Source organism: Ambystoma mexicanum, chromosome 14, assembly GCF_040938575.1.
Source record: "Ambystoma mexicanum isolate Mex_15411 chromosome 14, UKY_AmexF1_1, whole genome shotgun sequence".
In the NCBI taxonomy this organism is placed as follows: Eukaryota; Metazoa; Chordata; class Amphibia; order Caudata; family Ambystomatidae; genus Ambystoma; species Ambystoma mexicanum.
In genome coordinates this window covers 164,775,719-164,797,455 of record NC_090940.1, presented here as the reverse complement: position 1 = coordinate 164,797,455, position 21,737 = coordinate 164,775,719, and the positions used below count along the sequence as shown (strand labels likewise).

General features: G+C 44.9%; 1 protein-coding gene across 1 annotated transcript in view; it reads right to left on the bottom strand.

Moving 5' to 3' along the window:
• Positions 1 to 18,592, bottom strand: part of LOC138527182 (cytosolic phospholipase A2 delta-like) — a 98,704-nt gene extending 80,112 nt beyond the window's left edge. Inside the window, exons 1-4 of the mRNA XM_069638289.1 lie at positions 18,461 to 18,592; positions 18,210 to 18,279; positions 12,639 to 12,775; positions 9,443 to 9,574 (exon numbers count right to left, since the gene is read on the bottom strand). Coding sequence (XP_069494390.1) covers positions 9,443 to 9,574; positions 12,639 to 12,775; positions 18,210 to 18,279; positions 18,461 to 18,592 — 471 coding nt within the window. The remainder of the gene's footprint in view (positions 1 to 9,442; positions 9,575 to 12,638; positions 12,776 to 18,209; positions 18,280 to 18,460) is intronic.
• Positions 18,593 to 21,737: the final 3,145 nt, after the last annotated feature.

Genomic DNA, 21,737 nt, shown 5'->3' with positions numbered 1-21,737 from the left:
GTAAGATCCTTCACACGGTTGCCATCATTACACGGCTTAAAGAAGTGCTTCCCGGTACCCGACAGCATAACTTTAAATGATAAGGTTGGGAATGGGAGGTTTTGCCGCAGCAGATTTCATTGAGTTTTTGTTAAATGTATTTTGAAGAAAATATATGTCAGGTGGGGTAAGGCTAATATTTAATGGAGCGGGACTAAGGGGATGGGCTGTGGGGGTCTCCCGCGCGTATACTTGCGGCAAAGTCAACCGTTCAAAAATAATTTGATGAAATCTACTGCGGTGAAAAAAACATGGAAAAATCACATAGAACCATAATTGTAATTGTTTATTTTTACAGCGCTTATACACGAGTGAAGTGCTTCAAAGCGCTTCAAGGCGGAAAGGTAGCGTACTAGGCCTCACAGCATTTCACCAGGTGCAAGTGCATGAAGTGTAACAGGCACAACCAGATTAGGAAGGGGAGACAAAGGGGGACAAGACAGAACTTACTAGGCCTAGTAAATTCATGACATGCAAAGGTACAGGCGGGGGTGCAAATGAGGGGAGTGGGGGGAAAAGAGTGCCCAGTCTAGCAGGGCCCTGAGTTAAGTGCAGAGATGTTACCTCTCGCTTGGAACATAGATGAAGTACAGTAGGGGTTGCCCTTCTCATGGAACGAAAGTGCAGTCGGGCTCCTCATAGTGCAGAGGCCTGGAGGCAATAGCCAGGGCTAGAGGGGGAGTCTTGGGCCTGTGAGGCTCTGGAGGTGAGCCAGGCGACCAATCAGCAAAAACTGACCAGAGTTAGGGGAGAGATGGAGGAGTGCGGATGGAGAGAAAGAGATGGGAGGTTAGCAAGGGAGAGGGAGAGAGAAAGAGGAAGAGAAAAGGAAGGTCTTGAGGAGTTTCCTGAACTTAAGGAGTTCCGGCTCAAGGCAGAGAGGGGCAGGGAGGCTCTTCCAGAGGGAGGCACCTGCAGAGGGTAAAGATCTACCCCCAAATCTCTGCTTGGAAAAACGGCTCACACGCACAGAGTTGTAGGAGGCTGAGGGGAGGGCTCTAGAAGGAGAGTATTTAGGAAAAGAGTGTTGTAGATAGTGTGAGTCCCGGCCCCAGAAATCCTTGTGGACTATTCAGTGGGTCTTGAACTGGATTCTAGCAGCCATGGGGAGCCAATGGAGGGATTTCAGCGCCAGAGAGAGGCCGTCCCTGGGCTTGAGGCCGAGGATAAGTCTTGCAGTTCTGTTCTGGATGAGAACACTTATCGGAAAACACTGTTCCTGAATCCTATTGCTTGCCACCAATTGACCAAATGGGGTTGGATCTAATAAAATGTGTCTTCTGGGTTTGCCAAATGGGCTACATTTGTTTTAGGGATAGGAGCTGGCAGATCTACCCAGTTAAGGCTTCCAGCAGCGTTGCAAAAAGTAGTGGCACGGTTAACAGTAAAAAATAAAAGTAGTGGAACAGCGCTCCTGACAGTTTGCGCTCACTTCTACCACTGGCACCGTGAAACATAGGATAGGTGGCATGAGTAGAATGTTGCTGCACTCAAAGGAATGCTGAAGGCTGCCAAATCTTTGGATGGCGAGAACAATCAGCATACAAACAGTATACAATATGACCCACTGACAAACCACGTGATAGATTGGTCCTCATGTGAGCCAAAGACGCTGCAATAACCCATATAAAGAGAGAAAATAGGGGGAAAACATACATGCTTTTAAACATGTTCAAGAAGCTCATCTTAAATACCCAGGTCTACTCATGTTACACTGTATGTACATAGAATTAGGCCCAATTATGAGCAGAGAATAAATTAAAATAATCACTGTTAATGTTCTTTAGGTGAACAATGTCCGCTGGCCAATCCCGATGTGCCTTCAAATAGATCCATGCAGTGCTTTAATTGGAGTTGGGGGCTAAATGATGGGTGTGGCCTGAAGTGTTCCCAACACGTACAATAAAAAAGTGGCTTTTTTATCGTCCAGTCAGGGGCGTTGCTAGGTCTGGAAAAGATCTGGGGCTACGCTAATGTTGGGACTGTCGGGACTCGGGGCTAGCCAGCCTTCTGGTTGTCGCCCCTGAGCTTCTATACATGGCTACAACCAAAAGACCCGGGGCTATAGCCCCCTTAGCCCCCCCCCCCCCTAGCAACGTCTTTGCGTCCATTGCTGGGGATTCAAACCTGAGCCCTGTTTCATTCTATAGCCTGCTTGGCACAGGCTTTAAGCACAGTGGTCGGAGTGGGCGGGAGAGCGGTCGGGAGCGGTGCTCCTCTACTTCTTTTAATTAAGTTTTACCGTTCTTATACTTTTATTTTGAAAAGAAACCGTTCCGGAACGGTTTCATTTTAAAATAAAAGTCTAGGAAGAAGTTGGAACTTGCACTTTCAGTGAACTGCATAGGACGTTTCCTTAAAGAGCAGGCACGTGTGTTTTGGGGTTTTTATTGTGCATGGGAGGGGGCACGGCGATGGTGTCTGTGGGGAGCGTTGCAGGCCATTAGGGACCATAGTTCCACTACTTCTTTTCGTACACTTCGACCACTGTTTAAGCAGTCTATTGAATGGAATCAAAGTAAACCAGCAACTCCCAAACAGTGCAGCATGATGTGACAGTGGTTGTCATCAGCAGGGATTGAGTTCGAATCCCCAGCGTGGGACCGGAGCCCTACTGCTGACAAGCCAGTATTGCATTGCACTGTGATATTTCATAGATACTTAGTTTCTTCTGTTTCATTCTATTGACTGACTGACAGAAAGCGCGTGACGGCGCGTGCTTCATTTGTCAAGCAGTCTAACATGAAACAAAAGAAATCCAGCACCTACGAAATGGCACTGTGCTATTTTGTAGGTGCTGGAATACTTTTTTGTTTCATTCAATAGACTGTTTGACACATTAAACCCGTCATGTCAAGCAGTCTATTGAATAAAACAAAAGAGATTCCAGCAGATCTGAAATAGCACAGTGCCTGTAACACTGGCTTGATACCTGCAGGGCTCGGGTTTGAGTTCCCAGGCTGTGACAATACATTTTTTTGTATGGGTTTTTCATTGCTAGTGTGGAGGGTGCCCCAGCAGGGCCCTGGCTCAACCAAAGTTTTGGGAGACTGCCGGGGTTTGACACCCACCTAGCCCCTGCCCACATAAAGCCCTGGCATCATGGTTTTACGCCAGCCTGTATTCTCATGTTGTCAGAAAACAAATGGAATCCTATGGAATCGGCCTGGCTTTACCACCTAAGAAAAGCAAACTGGTTTCATAGGAATCCATTGTAAATGCAAAAAATTGGGGGAATACGTTCCTACTTTGAGCAAATGAACAAATGAAAGTCTTACAGTCGATAGTCTCCAAATGGGGAAGCAATTTGCTCAGTAGTGTTGCTCCCCTGCACTGCTGTAAGTGCTGTCCACTGCTGGCAGCACTGCATAACTCTAGCAGGATGTACAGCTCTGCAGTGTTTTATTCTCAGGTGAGACAGTCTACCTCTCTGCGTTTGTCTCGGGAGGATAGCTCAGGGGCAACGCGCTCGCCTTTGTAGCAAGATGACATGGAGAAACACAGGTTCGGTCCGCGCTTAGAAACCTCTGGGTATTAAGCGTGTTATAAATAACCAATTACAATTCCCTGGGCCCTGTCTCATTTATGACCCGAAGTAGGTATGTTATGTTATGTTGATTCATATCGCGAACAGCTACCACAGTATGCAAAAAGGAACTTATTCCACTAAAAGCCAATGGTCAGTCTCTACTGGTTCAAACATATTGTCAATAAAGTTCTTCTGTTGTGAGCCGTACTTGCATTGCTTTCTACTGGTATAGACTTTCAAAACTCACTCTAATATAAAAAGCATAACTTTCAATGAAATGGTGCAGAGAGGGTCCCAGGAATGCCTCCCCTCATCTCCATGAACATGACGGCCCAACGAGTCAAGAACGCGCAAAGCCACTCATTATTCGAGCAACCCCCAGGAGCACCAGTGACTAACACCTATGCATAGAGGCATTCCCTCAGACAGCCATTCCAACCGTATCCAGTGAACGCCTTTATGGATACAGGTGCCTCAACAGTAATTATGGATCCAAATACCATAATGGACAACATTGACTAAATGCTGAGAAATCACTGTGCTGACGTTATTAGTGGCACCACGACATACCGCGTTAGTCATGAAATACACTCGCAACCATGCACACTCTACACAAACATTACACTCCTGTACACAAAGAACTGCTTACACAGTTCTGTAGATAGAGGACAGATACATAGATGCATGCTGTCAAAAGCTTCTATTATTTTTCTTATTCAGCCAAATCCAGAAACGCTGAATGTAAGGCAACAAGAGATCCTGAGCACGCTTGCAGATGCTTACGGAAATTAACCCTATAGAATTACAGGAGTATATAAGGAGCCTGGTAGGACCAAGTACGACTAACCTATTGAAAATGTAGCACAACATAAGAGTGTCGAAATCATATTATAAGTCTAATGAAAATCACAGAAGGCCTCAAGCTGCAGGACACCAGACGAGGCAAGCAGACCCAGGCTGCACTTAACGAGAAGGCCAGAGCTCACAGCCAATGTCAGAGATAAACAAGCACATTCCAAACTTAAAACTACAAGGGGCCAGCTGCAGGAAATCAGAATAAGTCCTCATAATTGCAGACCCGGAGAGCTCGATTTTATAGTTCACAACCACATGATGCGGCCGAGCTAGACAATGGGTATTCACCCATAGTGAGAAGAGGAATATTTCTCAGCAACCCAGACGAGGAGTGAAACATGAACAAGTTAAAAATGTTGCAACGTGGAGAGCACTACCATAGGCAAAAGTGGTGTTACTACGAGATACATTGGGAATACAGTAATTTCACATCACCTTGAAGAAGTTCACAGAGGGCTGAGAACCAAACTGGGTCCCAGGCCTGGGGAGACCAGTTCCAGCCAATCAGGGATAAGACATCCAGGGGTGGACAGTAAGGGGCAAGAGCCAATGGTAAGTCTGCGACCCTGCAACAATGTAATAGATCGTTTCCTGGGGACGGGGCAGGTCAGCCACCTGACATGAACGGACCAGTAGAGTGAGATGTATACTCAAAAACGTGAGTGATAGGTTTTTGGGGGAGGGTCCAGGAGTTGACGCAACTGTCCATCAAAACGGGGAGACACGTCTTGTGCATTTAGAGATTCTGGAGATCTGTTATTGTCCTGTATGATCCCTGTTGGTTTTTGCAATAAATGACAGCTCTAACTTGCCCTTGGCTGAGTCCTCAGCTTGTTCTGGGGAAGGTTTGTTGGGCGATTGGGAGCTGAATGGGTGACCTCAAAGCAATCCCTAGACCTCTGGCATCCTGTGTCCCCTCCAACAAGTGGGTAGCAGAGGATCGGTTTGGCAAAGCCCATACGGCACGAAGCCGCCTCTCCCGCCGCAGTGCCTGGAGGGCTGCGGGAACCGGGAAGACGGTGGAAAGCACACCCCGTGCAAAGGTCATCATGAGCCAGCTTGAAAATATCCTGCCTGTGAACCGTAAGGAGTCCAGCAGACCAGAAGAGTGGTGTACCAGCTTTGGGAGACCAGGTAGCCGAACAGCATCCGCAGATCACACAGCATAAGTATTGCCTCAGCCACACGGCAACTAAGGGGAGTGGGAAAGTAACGGGGGTGCGAGGCCGGTACTGAGAAAGTACTGTCGAGTATTGACTAGAAGTGTTGAGTATTGTCGAGCATAGTGGGAAAAGGAGCAGAGGTACATGTCATTTCTGTGGTTAGGGCACATTCGGAATTGAGGTAAAATGTTCTGGTGAATAACCTAGTCTATTGACTTAAGGGCACGGATGACAAAAGTTGTGTGAATATTGGATTTCCTGTGGGTTGGGTGTTTTAGCTCGGGTCATAGATGATGGTATCACTGTGTAAGGTTTAGCAAAGGGAGCCGGCCTAGATTGCGGAAGGTGTTCGTCTGGTTAAGTCTCGAAGAGACATTGAATTTTTGAAGGTGATGCTACAGATGCAGATTGAACACAAAGAATATTGGTATCCCCTTTTAGGAGGCGCGAAGACAGCTTTGGGTTCATGATGGGTTTTTGTAACTGTTTGTGTAAGTGAGACCTTAGCATTGTGCGTGCTGTAAGTGATCCTTAGCACTACCTTGTTCAGTGTGTTGGTGACATCACCCATTAGGTCTGTGCATAGGACTTGGAAAGCACAAGGTGTTGTGGAAGCGGTGTTGAGAAACGTAAGATTGACAGAGGAGGTTGTCCAGTGGCGTTGCCAGGAAGGCGCATTCGTGAGATTGGTGGGGGTGACTGAGGAGGCTGAGAGTTGCAGAATGGCGGAACGTCGAGCACGCCTGACAGGTTGTTTTGGGGCCAGAGAGGCTCAAGAATAATTGTTAAAAACTGTAATTTCATTGTGCTTGTGAACAGCAGAGTATTGAAAACCCCGACTTGAGGTCACGTAAGTATAACTGCAATGTATCAAGGGCAGTGCAGGGGGGACACGCCCCTACAGCACTTGGATAGCGTGGGATGGTCGAAACGTACAGAGGGTACATTGACAAAGCCATTTGCCACAATGCAGAGGTTTCTCCAAATATGTGCAGCAAGCACTACTGACACACTTACAGGACACTTTTAAGGGGAGGAAATGAGCTTGTAGCAATCCCCAGACCTCTGGCATACCGTGTCCCCTCCAACAGTGGTAATAGCATGAAGGGGATGGCTGTGTTTGCACTTTTGTGCACGTGGGTTCCTGCCATGCAATTTTCAACATTTGCAAAATGTACAAAAATCAATGTGAAAAAAGAGTTAATGCCACTTGCCGTTTACGGATTGGCAGTCAGCATTTACAATGGCTTTCTATACCATATGCCTGCTCACTTCTTATAGCAGGTGCTGAAAACAGATTCCACGGATATCTACTGGTTTTACGCCAGCATGAAAATGTCTCGAAGTTTACAACAATAATTCTTAAGTTAAAATGAATAACTAGTTAACACCTCAAAAAGCTAGAATCTTTAACAGTGTATCTAAGCACCCCCTTTGTACAATAAACATATGCATGCCGGTTCCAGGGGCATCTCTTCTAGAGCAATGAACCCTTTAGTTTACCTAAGGGCTTTTCACAGCACTAATCATAAAAGCGAAAAGTTCACTCAGCGAAGGCGTTAATTGGCAAGTATTAGAGCCTGATTCATGGGTTTTTTTGCGCGGTGCAAAGGGACTTTGCACTGCCAAAAAACACCCAGATTCACAGAGCGGTGCAAAGTGTATTTTTCCAATGCAAAGTGACTTTGCGCTGCAATAATACACTTTGCACCGCTCGGTGAACCAGGGTGTTTGTTGGCAGTGCAAAGCCACTTTCCACCAATGCAAAGTCGCTTTGCACCGCGCTAAATGTTCCATGAATCAGGCCCTTACAGAGTCTTCCATTTTGCATGCTTTTAGCAGAGTTGACGGGCATTTGTTATTTAGGTGTCAACCAAGCCATTCAGCCTTTGGACTGTTGATACCTCTAGGTACCCGAAGGCCATGTATGCCCCTCTTTCTTTCAAGCTCTGAGCAGCATTCCTTGGGCAGACATCTTTCCTTCCGGAAGTTGGCAATAGGCTGACCTTTCCCCAATCTATCTCCCAGTTATCAAAAGTGGAGCTGGCAGGCCCTGCCAGTGGCATACCCTCTGCCAGGATGCACCCATGATGGTTCAGGAGGTGCCATTGGCTGCAATCTCCCTCATAGGTTCTAGAGCAGCATCTGCAAGGGGCATGGCTGCATCTCACCACCTCTCAGGTGCCCCGCTCTGGGCAGCTAAGATGCAGGAACATTCCTGACTTCCCTACAAGGTCCGGCTGATTCTTTTTATTGCAAAGTTGCATGGAAAAAAGAAGCATATTCCGTTTTTTTTTTCTGACTAACACAGGTTTCTCTTTATATTAAATAATGATATTGCAGCATCCATTTGTGTTCCCCCCTACTTCACAGTGTACACTGACTCATTAATTTGGAGCACTCTAAACCGGTCCCCAGTGATTGCATTGACAGTCAAAGCATCGACAAACCATACCATTGACACCAAAACACCTAAAAAAAAAAACATCAAATGGATTTTTAAAAAAAAATGTTAATGGGGGGTTCCCCCCAACTCCACTTTTTAATGGTTTAATACACGTTTTTACTAAGCTAAACCCTTTACCATTGAAAAAAATGCATTTGATGGTTTTTTCAATGCTTTTTTTTCAATGGTATGGTTTGGCGATGCTTTGTTTTAGATGCAATGACCGGATACCCTCAAAACCCCCAACCTATATTAAAATGCTGGTATTACCCACTTTTGGCGAAGTACATGTTTGCCAATTTTATGATGCATTTTTGCCACAAATTTGTACCGCAAAAATATAGGCGGGGGTTTGATTTAGATATATAGAAGGGGGGTTAGGGGGAGGGGTAAGGGCCTGCGGGGTGTTTCCCCCACACTTTTTGCAGTAAAAAAGTGGTAAAATAGGCAAAAGAATTTCGGCAAAATGTAATGCAGCAACAAATTTTCAGGAATTCATGAAAGGTCCAAAATGCTAACTTTCAATGAATACTGTTTTCAGAATGTCCCATTTATGGTCATGACTGAAATGTGACTAAGGGCCCCCCCCCGTATACTTCATCATGGAGCATTGCACCTCTCAGGGCTTTCTTTCAATGACTGAGTTGTGACGCAGCCCAATTTACACGGTTTGGTGTTTTTAAGTATGCTGAGAGTCAAAGGAAACTCCGACTGAAACAGTTGAGGTAATTAGGCCAATTTGAGGGGGAGGCGACACAGGGAAGCGATACGACACATAACCTCAAACAAGCATTAAGAAGGACGGTATTTTACGCGGCAAGGTTTTAAATCCGTTTGTGACGATGTTTGATAGAAATGTCAATTTCATACAGCATAACTTTCCCAATCTTGGGCTTGCCTAATGGCAATCATTGGTGAGAGCTGCTTAATGCCAAGTGTGCTTACTTTGGTAAATGCAATCCCAGTAACATAACATAACATATATGAAAAGTAGAGTTACAGTGATGTTGCGTCACCGGTTCACCTGTGGAGCATCACACTGAAACCTGCATGTTTGACAGGAAGCAGACAAGTTCTGATTCCGGAATAATCGTATGCCATTGTTGAAAGCGGTTCTATATCCCTTCATCTGCAGATTATTTTTCGAGGAGTTTTTTGCTGAATATTTTTTGGGGAAAAAACCAATTGAGAAATGTGTTGGGGGATTCCCCCCAAAACTCGTTCCCCTATAGTTTACAGTCGATTCCCAACCACCCTACCCCTTATATACCTTAACGCACCCACCTCTATATTTTTCTATGAGTTGTTTTCCCAAAAAACTATTTGGCAAAAAACACATCGAAAAATAATCTGGCGATGAGTGAACAACGTTGTACCGTTGGAAGCTATGTCTACAATAACAGTTCTTACCTCTTGGTTCAAAGCAAAGCTCTTGACGATGGTCTCCTCAAATGGGAGTTTACCCACATCAAAGTAGATCGTGTAGAGGTGGTCGTCTTTGGTGATAACATCCTCATCGATGAGTGACAGGTGCAGGATGTTCTAATGAAAAGGAAAAAGTGGATGACAATTAGAGGGGTTCTATTCACCAGTGTACAGGCTTATTTTTATTTATTTATTTAGTGGAAACTACAAGGAAACCAATGTAATTTCGGCACATAAATGCGTACACATCTATTAGACATTGATTTACAGAGCAGCGGACCAGTGTCCATAACACTGGCTGAGATGTATCCAAGAAGAACCCTCGTACCCTATCTTCCGAAAAAAAACAATGAAAACTGTATTGCTCAACAAATATGTCTAAGGCTTGTCCCACCATCGCATGCCTGTATTGCCTTCACTGCAACATGTACTAGCGCCATGATACTTCCGGGTCTGGGCACTATCAACAAATGAAATAAATAAATAAGGATGAGGATATAAAATCAGATGATGCATGAGAAGAGCCGACATGTCACACCATGGTAAACCACAAAGTCCTCTTTGGATGGGATGGCGTGGCAGGATTACAGAGTATGGCCAACGAACATCAATGGAACTGCATACGTCCGAAATTAATGTAGTTATGGGAAACATGGCAAGGAAGTACTAGTTAGAGATCTCATATTCACTTATTTATATAGTTCTGCGGTGCTTTAGGACCATACCGCTTTGCAGAGACAGAGAAATATATTACATTAGAAGGCGGCCATGTTGCCCTCTTGATTGGGAGCTTCAAGACAAACATTTGCAGTCAGACGTCCAGGGCGAACCGATTTAGAAGTAGCTGATTATGGTGGGGGCGCCGAGGGAGCCCTGAAAATGGAACGAGAGCATGGAGCAGGGCATGACACAGAGAGAGAGCGTCGGGTGAATAATGTTGGAGGGAGGAATCTGAAAATTCTATGATAAGATTTGGAACACTAATGGCGTTGGTGTCCAGTTTCTGCAGGTGAGTACTGGTACTATTATTTAGCTGTTTATTGAGCGCAGACCTGGCTTAGGGAAGCAACAGAGTGCTTTACAATCATAGAGTGAAGAACACAGTGAGGGAAGCAGATTGCAAGGGATTCATACAAGGGAGTCGGGAGCTAAAAACGGGGAGGGTAAAGTGGTGGCCAATTTGGCAGTGAGAGATCTACAAGCAAACGGGTTTGGAGCGGGGGACGAGAGAGCATCAGGTTGGGAAGGGCTTGGAGGGTGTGTGTTCCTAGGTCCTAGAGAGGAGACATACCTTGAAAAAGACAATGTGGTAGAGTGGAGAAAGTACATGGGCAGGTAGAGAGTGTAATGCGTTTTTTAAAAAAATGTCAGTTGCCTAGTATGCACTTTCCTCGTGCACGTTTCCTCTATGCCGTTTAAAAAAAAAAAAAATTATGTCTGTGTCTGGGTACAGCGGGTGGGGAGTGTGGGTTGGTGGGAGGGGGTGGGAATTAGATGGAAGGTTTTGGGGGATCACCCAATTTTTAATGTAGTGAAAAAGAAATCGAGCAATCGTGCACGAGGAAAGTGCACACGGGGAAACTGATATCGAAAAACAAATGTAGAACCGTAGAGAGATGAAAAGATGTCACCGTAAACCAGAAAGATGATATGAAGAGGTGGGTGAAGGGCTTATCTTATTTGTAAATTATTGAAGGTATATCTTTCAAATAATACCAACCAGATAGGAATAACGTGTTTGGTGAGACGGGAAAGTGATCTGAAATAAATATAGAGAAAATGTGTAATACGCATGAAAGATATTAAAAAAAAAAGATATTCGTAGGGGGGTATGATTGATGCCAAAGTGGAACAAAAGAGGTGTTCCATGTAAAAAAGCAGTGATCAATGAATTGCCAGAATTACATTCAGAGTGAAGAGAAGTGGCAATTGGAAAATTAACAGTGTGAGTTTAATTTCCAAAGCTGTGGACCTGGAATCAAAGAGGGAGACATCAAAAAATCCAATGGATACTGTGCGTAGGGAGAAAAGTAGGTGAAAGAAGTAATCCTGAGCCCGCAAAGGCAGACGGGGAGTAAGACCCGTCCAATGTGACCCTGTCAATGCATGAACTACAATCTAATAGTGTCAGACTTGGCAGAGCAATTGGACCACATGCACTTCACTAAGAAGGGCTCCAAATCGCCTTTGTTAATGGAGCATTCAAGTGACATTCTTCCTCTACAACGGATCTAACTTTTCCAAGCAATCTACGGTGTCTTCAAATGGTCATTAGAGCTACGCTAGGGCCTACGAAGCAAAGGATGCTTTGTGCATCAATCAATCATCAATTGATTGGTTACACGCAAGGGCCAATAACATAACGAAGGGTGCTATATAAGACCACTTTACATTAAATGAAATCCCAAATGATTTGCTACATACCCCATGTGATACTTAGCTGCTCAGAGCATATATGTTCATGCCCCCAAGTGACGGGATAAGCCCCACCGTCTCGTTTAAAGTATCAGGTTGATACAGCACAGCACTAGTTGCGTAATGCATGCTTTGTAGACAAGTCTCTGGTGTGGTAATGAAGACATGATTAGTGTATCACAATCACCACCGCTTGTAATGATCACTTTATAACTCCTGCTTTAACACGGGGTGTTTGGATAGAAAGCAGATCAATTCAGCTTGGATACTCCAAAGGGCAGGACCCTTCTCCATAAAAACCAGCAATGCAATAGAGACTGGGCTCGAAGAAAAATGTTGTCGGCTTTTCAGAATGACCGAACAGATATCCATTATATGAAATGAATGGCGAACTATCTGACTCTATTTCACTGCTAGCTGAGTCCAGAAGCTCAGACATCAGTATAACTGGTGCAGCCTGTGAATCCGGATGATCGGTAGGTTGAAAAGTTGGCAGGTAAGTGGCGAGTGCAGCCTTCACAGTGCAGTATTTTAAGGATCAAATCTTATCTTGTACTTTATTGCACTTTGCACAGTGCAGTGGCACGGTCAGCATGCCACAGATCTTGGTGCTCAGTGCTCATCAATTAAATCCGGCAACCTAAACTTTTGGATCAAGATGATATTGATGTTGTCGTTTCACCAGGTCAGTCTAATAGAAAGAGAAACAAGCCTGGAGTCTGCAGTTCCCCTGTTTCACCCAAATTGGAGGTATTTGTTGTCCTACCTTGATTCTATTGTAGATCTTGAACTCGAAGGTCTCACCCCAAAAAGGCACATCAGTGTTTGAGACGGTCTTGGTCACAAATATTCGATCTGTTGCTGATGGAATCCACAGGCGTACATAGCAGTCTGCGTGTGTCACTAAACCAAAAGAAGATAGGTACTTAAATATGCCTGCCACACGCAACACACTGTTATCGGTCACATAGCACTACATTGTTCAATTATTGCTTACATACTGCTAGTCTAAACAGCAGGCTGAATGATGAAGTGGGCTTAGTCTCGGGAGGATAGCTCAGGGGCAACGTGCTCGCCTTGGAAGCAAGACGACACAGACCACCACAAGTTCAATTCCCCGGTTCCGTGCTTAGAAACCTCTAGGTATTAAGCGTGCTATAAATGACCTATCATATCATTTACTTTGAAGATTCATATACAATACAAACTAAGAAATTATAATTAAAAAAACAGACATTAAGTGATGCTGTGAGACCACCATATAGTTGGACATCATGCCCTCCAAGTTCTTTATCCTCATCTTTCTTTTGGCCCTGCCATTATTTGATCTTCAAGCTATCCACTTAACCCATGAGCATGGGATCCTGAACATATCCGAAAACAGCCAGCAATGGAGGCAACTTCTTGGGGGTTGGCCATCATCCAATCAACGTGTGCAGTCATGACACACTTTGGTCTTCAAATGCAAAGTTCTCATTATGTTACCTCTCTTACCTTTCTCTTGTGTTGACATCCTGACATGTACTCGCTGTGTGAGCACTTGTGATTGGCTTTAGTCATTAATGCCCCCACGAAAGGGTGGTGTGAAGAGTCCAGAGCCTGCCACAGACCTTGGTACTTCAAGAGTCCGCTTTAGTCTCAGGTCCTGTGGGAGCCCATGATAGGTTCAGATCCCGTAGAAGCCCACCTCAGGCCAAGGTCTCTTGACTATCTCAAGCATGACCTTGGGCTGAGGCCTTAAATGAGCCAAGAGGAGTCCCTCCCACCCCACACCCCTGCCAGAAAGGTGTATAATAGGCCTATACGCTCTCAGGGTTACACAATGTCTCTCCTGGATCTGATTCAAAAGAAAGGGCACCTGGCTAGGCCCTGATAAACCCAGGTAGGCATATACTTTTAAGTAATCCAAAATAATCAGGGTGAGAGATCACACACAAATTCTCTGATGTACTCCTACACAGAGACAACATGTACATTTTAATTTCTTCAAGGTCAACAAATTCTTCGACCTTGAGTTATTTATTAAACACTTAGGACTCACTTGGCATCCTTCCTGCTCTGAAGCAACACGCAATGATCCGGGCTCTGCAGACATCTGATGACGTGTAGAAGCTATCAATTTGAACACATTTCTGCCCGGCATAAAACCACCGGTTAGGACGCCGCCTACCTGCCAGCACCATGATTAAGCACATGGCACTAGGGGACAAAGCCCCTTAAGGCAGTCAGATTCTTCGTGATCATCAAGTCTCTGGTGATTATAGATTACATGGGTCCTCCTGCGACTCGAGAGAGGTCCCCACATGAGAATTTACTGTAGCAGAGAATTGCTCACGAGACCTCTTCGACACGGTTCCACCATTTATTCCACGTCCTGATGAAGGCCAACCGCATACAAACTCCAATAAGTAGCCTTACTTGGTCGAAACACAATAGTGTCGAAGATTTCTCCATAAAACTCAGTGCCCACCTGTCACACTGTTTTCCGTTCACCAGAATATGCATTGTTCTGTGTCTCACATGTCATGTGTAAAACCAATTATGTCGATCAAAAGATAAACATGTTTTTTGCTTATCAAAATCTATTTTATTTGACTGGATTGTACTCACCTGTACTATATATAACATTGTAAATAACCAAGTGTCCTTGGGTGTTTTTTGTCTCATTTGCAAAAAATGTTGTGTTTAATAAATAACTCAGGGTCAAAGACTTTGTTGACCTTGAAGAAATTCAAATTTGCATATTGTCTCTGTGTAGGAGTACATCAGAGAATTTGTGTGTGATCTCTCTCCTGGATCTGGGCATTTAGTCTCCAGGAAGAGCCTATTTCTCTTTCTTCTTCTCTTCTTCTCATCTGTGAACTTTCCCTCGGACCAGAGTCAGAGCCTGATTCCAGAAGGTGTTGGGGAAAAGGGTTCTTTCTTGGCAACACAAAGACTGTCTGACTTTTCACAATCTCAGTCTGGTTCCCTCTCTCGAATCTCATCAGTACTGTATCACTTTTTCCTCTTCATCCTTCAAATTGTCCTCCTCCGGTTTCCAACCTCTCCCTTACACCTCAGCTTCACTCATCCTCCTCTTTGATCTTTCCCTCCTCCAGCTCTAGCTCCTACTTCACAGCTCTGCTTCTCTCCTCCTTCTCATCAACATTTCCCTCATCCAGATCCATGCTTGCACACAAACCACTGTCTTCCTCTTCTACTCCTTCCACAGTCTGTCTGCACAACGGCGCGTCTCTGAAAGCTAGAACATTGAGGCACTGATACCGCTATTGGGAACACCTGGAGCCAGCCTGTTCAGAACAATGTCGTTATTGTCCACTGCAGCCCTGCAGTCTGAACAGATTAAATGGGGTGCTGACATCTTTGAGTCAGGCAGCCCTGTAATGGTTGCTAACTGACTCTGCTTGGCCTCCATATGCACACCCGCGTGCATCCTGGATTCCCTGTCACGTCTTCCTTGGACCCCCCCCCCACTCTTCACTTTTTTGAAACATTATTTTGAATCTGGTGATTTCGTTGTCCCACCCCGGACCGCATGCTCTTGTGTCATTTCTCAACAGTGATTGTCATTAGGCCTCTGTTCCTGACTCAAATCCCCTGCTGCTCCTACTCGTTTTTCATGGTCTGCTTTTCCCTGACAAATGTCCATGGGTTGGTGCGGGATGGGCAAGCTAGCAGGTTAGGGGTGGGAAAGAGGCTGTGGGAGCTCCTCTGTTTAGAGCCACATGGGTCAGCATCATAAAGTGGGTGGCGATCCCTGGTCCCAGAGTCTTTCGCATCCCTTTCACCAGCTTCTGACATGTGACTTCATCACAATTGCCTTTACTGAACACAGGCTGCATCCCTCTGCACCACAGCTGCACCTCTAACAAACCAGAAACCAGCCCTGTCCTATATCTCTGGCAGTTGTTCCCTTCAGTACCCCATCATCAGTTCCTCCCGGTGTCAGGTAATAAAATTGCGGCAAAAAGGTTGGCAGTAAAAAATAATGCCATGGTTTGAGCCAGTAAAGGTGTACCCCATTATACCATTTAAGGGGAGAGGGGTTGCGGGGGTGTCCCCTGCATCCTTTACATGATTGTGGCACAAAAAATCACGGCATTTTTGCCACAATATTTTGTATTCACGGCCATTTTTGCCGCGATTTTAAGACATGGAACCTTCTTCCCATCATCACCGCTAGCGCCACAGAAGTCCTTCTTGCATAGAGAGCTTATTTAGGTGCACCAGACCCACTGCCACCAGACAACTGGCGCATAGAAACTGCAGCCTTTGACCTCCCACTTTGGGAGGACCCAATTGTTGACTGCAAGGGGTCATACATCGATGAAGAGATGCAAACACCCGGATCCCATCGCTCCGCATGCTTTTGGAAAGGCCTGCATGCTGTCTCAAAGCAAAGGTTTTTCCATAGCATTGAGATCTATATTTGCCTTCGGGCACTGCAAAGAATCAGGATCAGTCTCTGGCTCAGCCAATCAGAAACCTGTCTGTCCCTCCAACTAGTTCCTCTAAGAGACTGAGGGCCTCATTACACGGTAGGCAGTAAGGGTTTACCGGTACCAGTATTTTACCGGTACCGGTAAATCCTTACCGCCTTACTACGAGGTCCCTTTGCGGGTTGGGGAATTTAACGCCTGCTTTTTGCAGCCGTTAAAAACCAACCCGCAAAGGGACCCAGGGAGCTAATTACGGTACCGCAATTTGCGGTGCCGTAATTAGCGCCTTCCCCATTCCCATTATGCCCTATGGGGCAAAAATGGGAATGGGGAAGGGCAATGGTGGAAGGGGGAATTACCGCCCCGCCAACCTTGGAATGGGGCGGTAATTCCCCTTTCCACCAAGGCGGTGCCGGTAATTTACCAGCATGAACCATGGCGCTAATAGCGCCATTGTTCTCCGCCTACCGTGTAATGAGGCCCTGAGTCCTGTTGGAGCCAATACAAGTCCTATGATCGACCCAGGGTGCAACCAGTCAAACTTGGCACCCTAAGAACTGGTTTGATCTTTGACTCGACAGTTGACGTTAAGTAGGGTCAAAGACTAAGATCACTCCTACAGACTTTCCAAAACCAAATAACTAACATATAACGAGCAGCAACATCTTCCTCGCCTTTTCTGAGCAGGAAAAGCTATTTGCCTTTGGGCAATCATTCCTTTATTAAAGGCAATGCTAGTTTTCCTGATATCGTTGTCGATCCTTTGCCGCGATCGCCCAACCACAGATAGCAGCAGATAGGCCAAGGAAAGCTTAGGGAGTGTGTGTTTGCCTAGATTCGGGGGGCAGTACTTCCAAACCCTAAACCTCGATATTCCTCTGAAAAGCATACAACAAATATGTGTGCCTCTGCTTTCACAAACAATTTTCTTTCCGCAGAGCCACACAAAGCCACACAGATGCCAAATAAGGAAAGAATCTGCCACACGCCCAGTTCTCAACGTCACGGGGGTTATGGAGGAGGTCTCGGGAGGATAGCTCAGGGGCAACGCGCTCGCCATGGAAGCAAGACGACGCAGAGCAACACAGGTTCGAACCCCGGGTCCGCGCTTAGAAACCTCTGGGTATTAAGCACGTTATGAATAACCAATTACAATGGAGTGAGGGATCTCTCTGGGCTTTCGCGTTTGCAATTCCACTTCTACCCCTCGTTTGATGTCACACACATAGGGCCTCGTGACTAGTGAGGGGATAAAGGTAAAACAGGCGGTACGTAAATATCATGCCACTATGCCGAAATAATACCCGGTGGTGCTAACCTCACAAAAGGTAGCAGCGTGCAAATTTTGCGCGTGCAGCATTGTGTTACATTATTTGTACGCCCCAATGAAGCCCTTTGGGAATTCAGAATGGGAGCAATGCTATAGGAAGTGCATGCAGTGCCAGTCATTGGGTTTCGAGGTAATGCCGCCAAACTCCTAATGAGGCCCTAAGATCTTCCTACATCTGTTTTGGTAGAATACAGAGTAGGGTGAGCAGATAACAGCGCAGGCAGCATTCACAGGAAGAGTGGGAACTATTGGCTCCACAGGTGTTTAGGTTTTTTATAACTTACAGCAAACCTACCAATGTTCATATCATGCATATATGTACTTATTTCTTAAATGAATCAACTTACTGATTTATTTTGGAACTGGTAGACCCCAGATCCCAATATAATTATCAGCACTTTTTTGATGTTCAGGCAATATGAGAATAAACGGGGGAATGGCTTCAAGAGACAGGGAAAGCTTTGCAGCAGGAACTTGCAAGATGTTTATGGATGAAGACGATATTTGCCATTCTCATGCAGCAAACCTTGGCGGGTCCAATCCTTGCTTCTGGAGATCTACTCACCCATATCGCCCGATCCAATGTTTTTGGCTTGCAGCACTTTTATGGTCAGCAGACTGGATAGAATAGTCTCCTGGAAGACAAGCACATTGGAATAGAAGAGCTTGTTAAGGAGCCCTGACTACTGACTTTACATGTTTGTTTGCAAAATGTGAACATCATGTTACGGTTATTTTAGACATAGAGAGAGGACTAACACCTCAGTGCAATTCAGAAAATGTTCATGGGTGCTCATCGAAGAGATATTGTGGTACAGCACATTCACTGTGTATGTCAAATACATTCTTGATCAAACCATTGGGCGCGCCGTGTCTCGTGTGGGAGCTTGCGCAGCCAACATTGCGTAGTCCTTTTTCTTTTTCTCTCTCTTGCTGCTCTAAGCCCATATCAACTTCGCCCCTTTTCGTCTCCCTCTCCTTCCCCCCCTCACTTCCTTTGAGTTCATGTAATGAAGTGTTTTGTAAATCTTAGCCAAATAAAATCAAAAAAATTGGAACTGTGCAGTAGAGTTGGTCCTTTAGTCATCTTCTGCACTGCATGGGGTAAACAAACTAGACATGGCAAAAATGGTTTCATGTAGAAAAACAACAATTATTTTTAAACAAAATGTAGTGCTTACAAGGTTTTGCCCCATCCCTTTTCGCTTTGCCAAGTCAAATGCCAACTTTACTTGTCTACATGTGCTTTTTAATTGGTAATTTGAAGCAGATCAAATAGCCAATTTGGAGCACCCCTGCTTCTCCTGGCCTTATATATCTTCCTTCAATCGCATTTAGTGCCATGAAATACCCCTCTCTGTACCTGGAAGTCATCACTTCTGACTCTCTAAACCTGGCCCATTCTGCCCATGCTACGAAGCCCACTGTGCATCCAAAGGCCACCTTTAATCCACCTCGTTCCAACTAACCCTAACAGCACTTTTAAATGGCAGGCATATCCCCCACAGGACACCCACCCTCCGAAGATAATCAATTCTAGTAGGAATAAGTGTTTTGAACTCATTTGACTTACTGTTTAAAGACTTGTTCATGTTATTATTTTACTTTGTAAGTTTGTTTTAGTTACTCTTTTTTTTGTTTACTCATAGGACCAAAGGTCAGATTACAGAAGCTTTGCAAAGCTGCAAGGCCAAAGATTGCACGGTATTAGTGGTAGGGCAAAGTTTGCCCTATTTTTAAAAACACTTGGAAGTATTAGAAAACCATTCCACCATGACAAGTGCATTTTGGCATGTTATAAGCTTTAGCGCAAAAATTGCCCTAGTGCCAAAAAGATAAATGTTCACTGCATTTTTGCACAAGGGCAAAGGTTGGCCTAGTGCTAATACATAATGGTATTAGCACTAGGGCAAACTTTGCACCGGTGCAAATATGCATCGAAAATGTATCTTTTTCCCACTTGGGCAATGTTTGCCTTGGTGCTTATACCATGCCAAAGTGCACTTGTCGTGGTGCAATGTTTTCTATTATTTTCAAGTGTTTTTAGAAATAGGGCAAACTTGGACCTAGTGCGAATACCGTGCAAACGTTGCACTTGCACCCGTGCAAAGTTTCTGTAACCTGGCCCCAGATGTTCCAAAATGAGCGCAAATGAAAGAAAAATAAAGCAGTGGTTGCAATGTTTTAATTCGCGCTCTTTAAAGAAATGTGCACGTCGCCTTATTCTCAAAAGTGTCCTGCACATTTCACGGGGCGGGGGGAGGCTGGACAGTAGTGCAAAGATGCGCTGGCCAGCCCCCTTGCATTGCTTAGTGCCTAGAGGGGTAACACATATTCTGCTTTCACCAATAAACACAAGATAAAGAGAAATCGGCCATAAGGAATTGTGTTTGTGTGACGTCCAGTGTTTGCCAATGCTGAGAACAGGGTAGCGCTGCGTAAGACTCAACCCATCTAAGACAGAATTTCTCTCTGAGCATCACCATCTCCTTGGAATTTGGCACTCAGGCCGCCCCACAAAGCATGATTAGTTCGGAACTATAAATAATGTCTGTAAAGGTTTGTAAAAACCAAATCCAAAAAATAAATAAATAACTAACTCATTCGTTTGGCTTCATGCTCAAACAAAACCTTTCCTTTAACATCAATTTAAAAAAAAATTCAATTCTGCCCAAAACATATTCGTCAGACTTGATTCGGTGAACACTTGACTATGTGACGTCTGAATTGACCCTGCTTCCACCGAAAGTGACCTCACATGCCGGGGCATGTCTAACCAGTGTTGCCCGATGGTTCAATCAGAGAACATCATCTTCCTCACCTGCACCCGATGTGGATACCGCTAGATCCTCCCCAACCGGGCATGTCCCTTCTACAAGGCAATTATCAACAACCCTTCTTTCTGGCAGCAAACTCTGTGTATCTGGTAGAAAGGAACAGGATTCATTGGCTATGACCCGTCACCATCCTCAAAAGAAAGGCTTTCGGCGCTCTCAGGTTTCCCCGTGCCATGCTTGAGCAGGTATCCAGACCTGGTTTTTACCTTTTGAATGCTGGGACTGGTGGTTTTTCATTCCCATTTTAAATGTAGGAAATAATCTAAAAGTCACAGAATTCCAAGAAAAAACGGAACTGATGTCTTCCTAACCCATGGCATGGGGAAGATTGAGACCAAGAAAAACAATAGGTGGAAGGTTGTGAATTAATCGGAACCACTGGCAATTACAGCCCCGTACTGCTGCCCTCCTGACCCCATCACAGCCAGGAAAATTTCTCCAATCACAAACCACGAATATGCCTTCGTTTACCGAATCTGCCACTTGGTGAATACCATCCAGAGGTTTCCCTTATACCTTAAAATGTTATTTGCGTTTAATCTTTTGGGGGTCAAAGTGAAAGTTACTTAATGCCAGCATGTGTATCGGACAGAGAAGCTTCCAGACCGACCATTTCTGATCCGTGGAACCTATGGTTACTAAGCAAATATTTAAAGGATTTTGATGCGCCCCAGTAACAATGGGATGGAGGGAGTTTAGAGCAAGAAACAGAGCCCAGTGCTGAAATCCATGTTCTACAACTTTCCTTTCTAAGGAGCCAAATCTATTTACAGTCATTCTGCCTCATGTGGGTTTCCATACTACAAAAGACAGGACCTCTCCTTATTAAAACATATTTTAAAGTATTATGTGAAGATAAGTTATAAAAAATAAATTTTAAAAAAAAGAAGCATTCAATCCCAGAACTGCCCGGACAAGGAACCAGAGTCATCAGAAAAATGTGCACAACTAAATATGGGCATCTTTCAAGATAACTCACTGTTAAAAACCTTTCTCCAAAATTCATAAGGCAATACGCTGTAGAACGCTGCCTGCAGAAAACATTCAAGCTCTCATCATTGCTAAAGTTAAGGATGTCAATTAATTAAATAGAGATTGTCACACTGCGCTGAGTTGCACCCGGGTTTATTCAGTGTTGTGGGTGATATGCCCATACACAATGTAGAAAGAGACACAGCTAACACGTGTTTCGACCCTCCAGGTCTTTATTTAGGCAGTAATTTGGTGCAAACCATTCAAAAGTTCAAGGAAAAGGT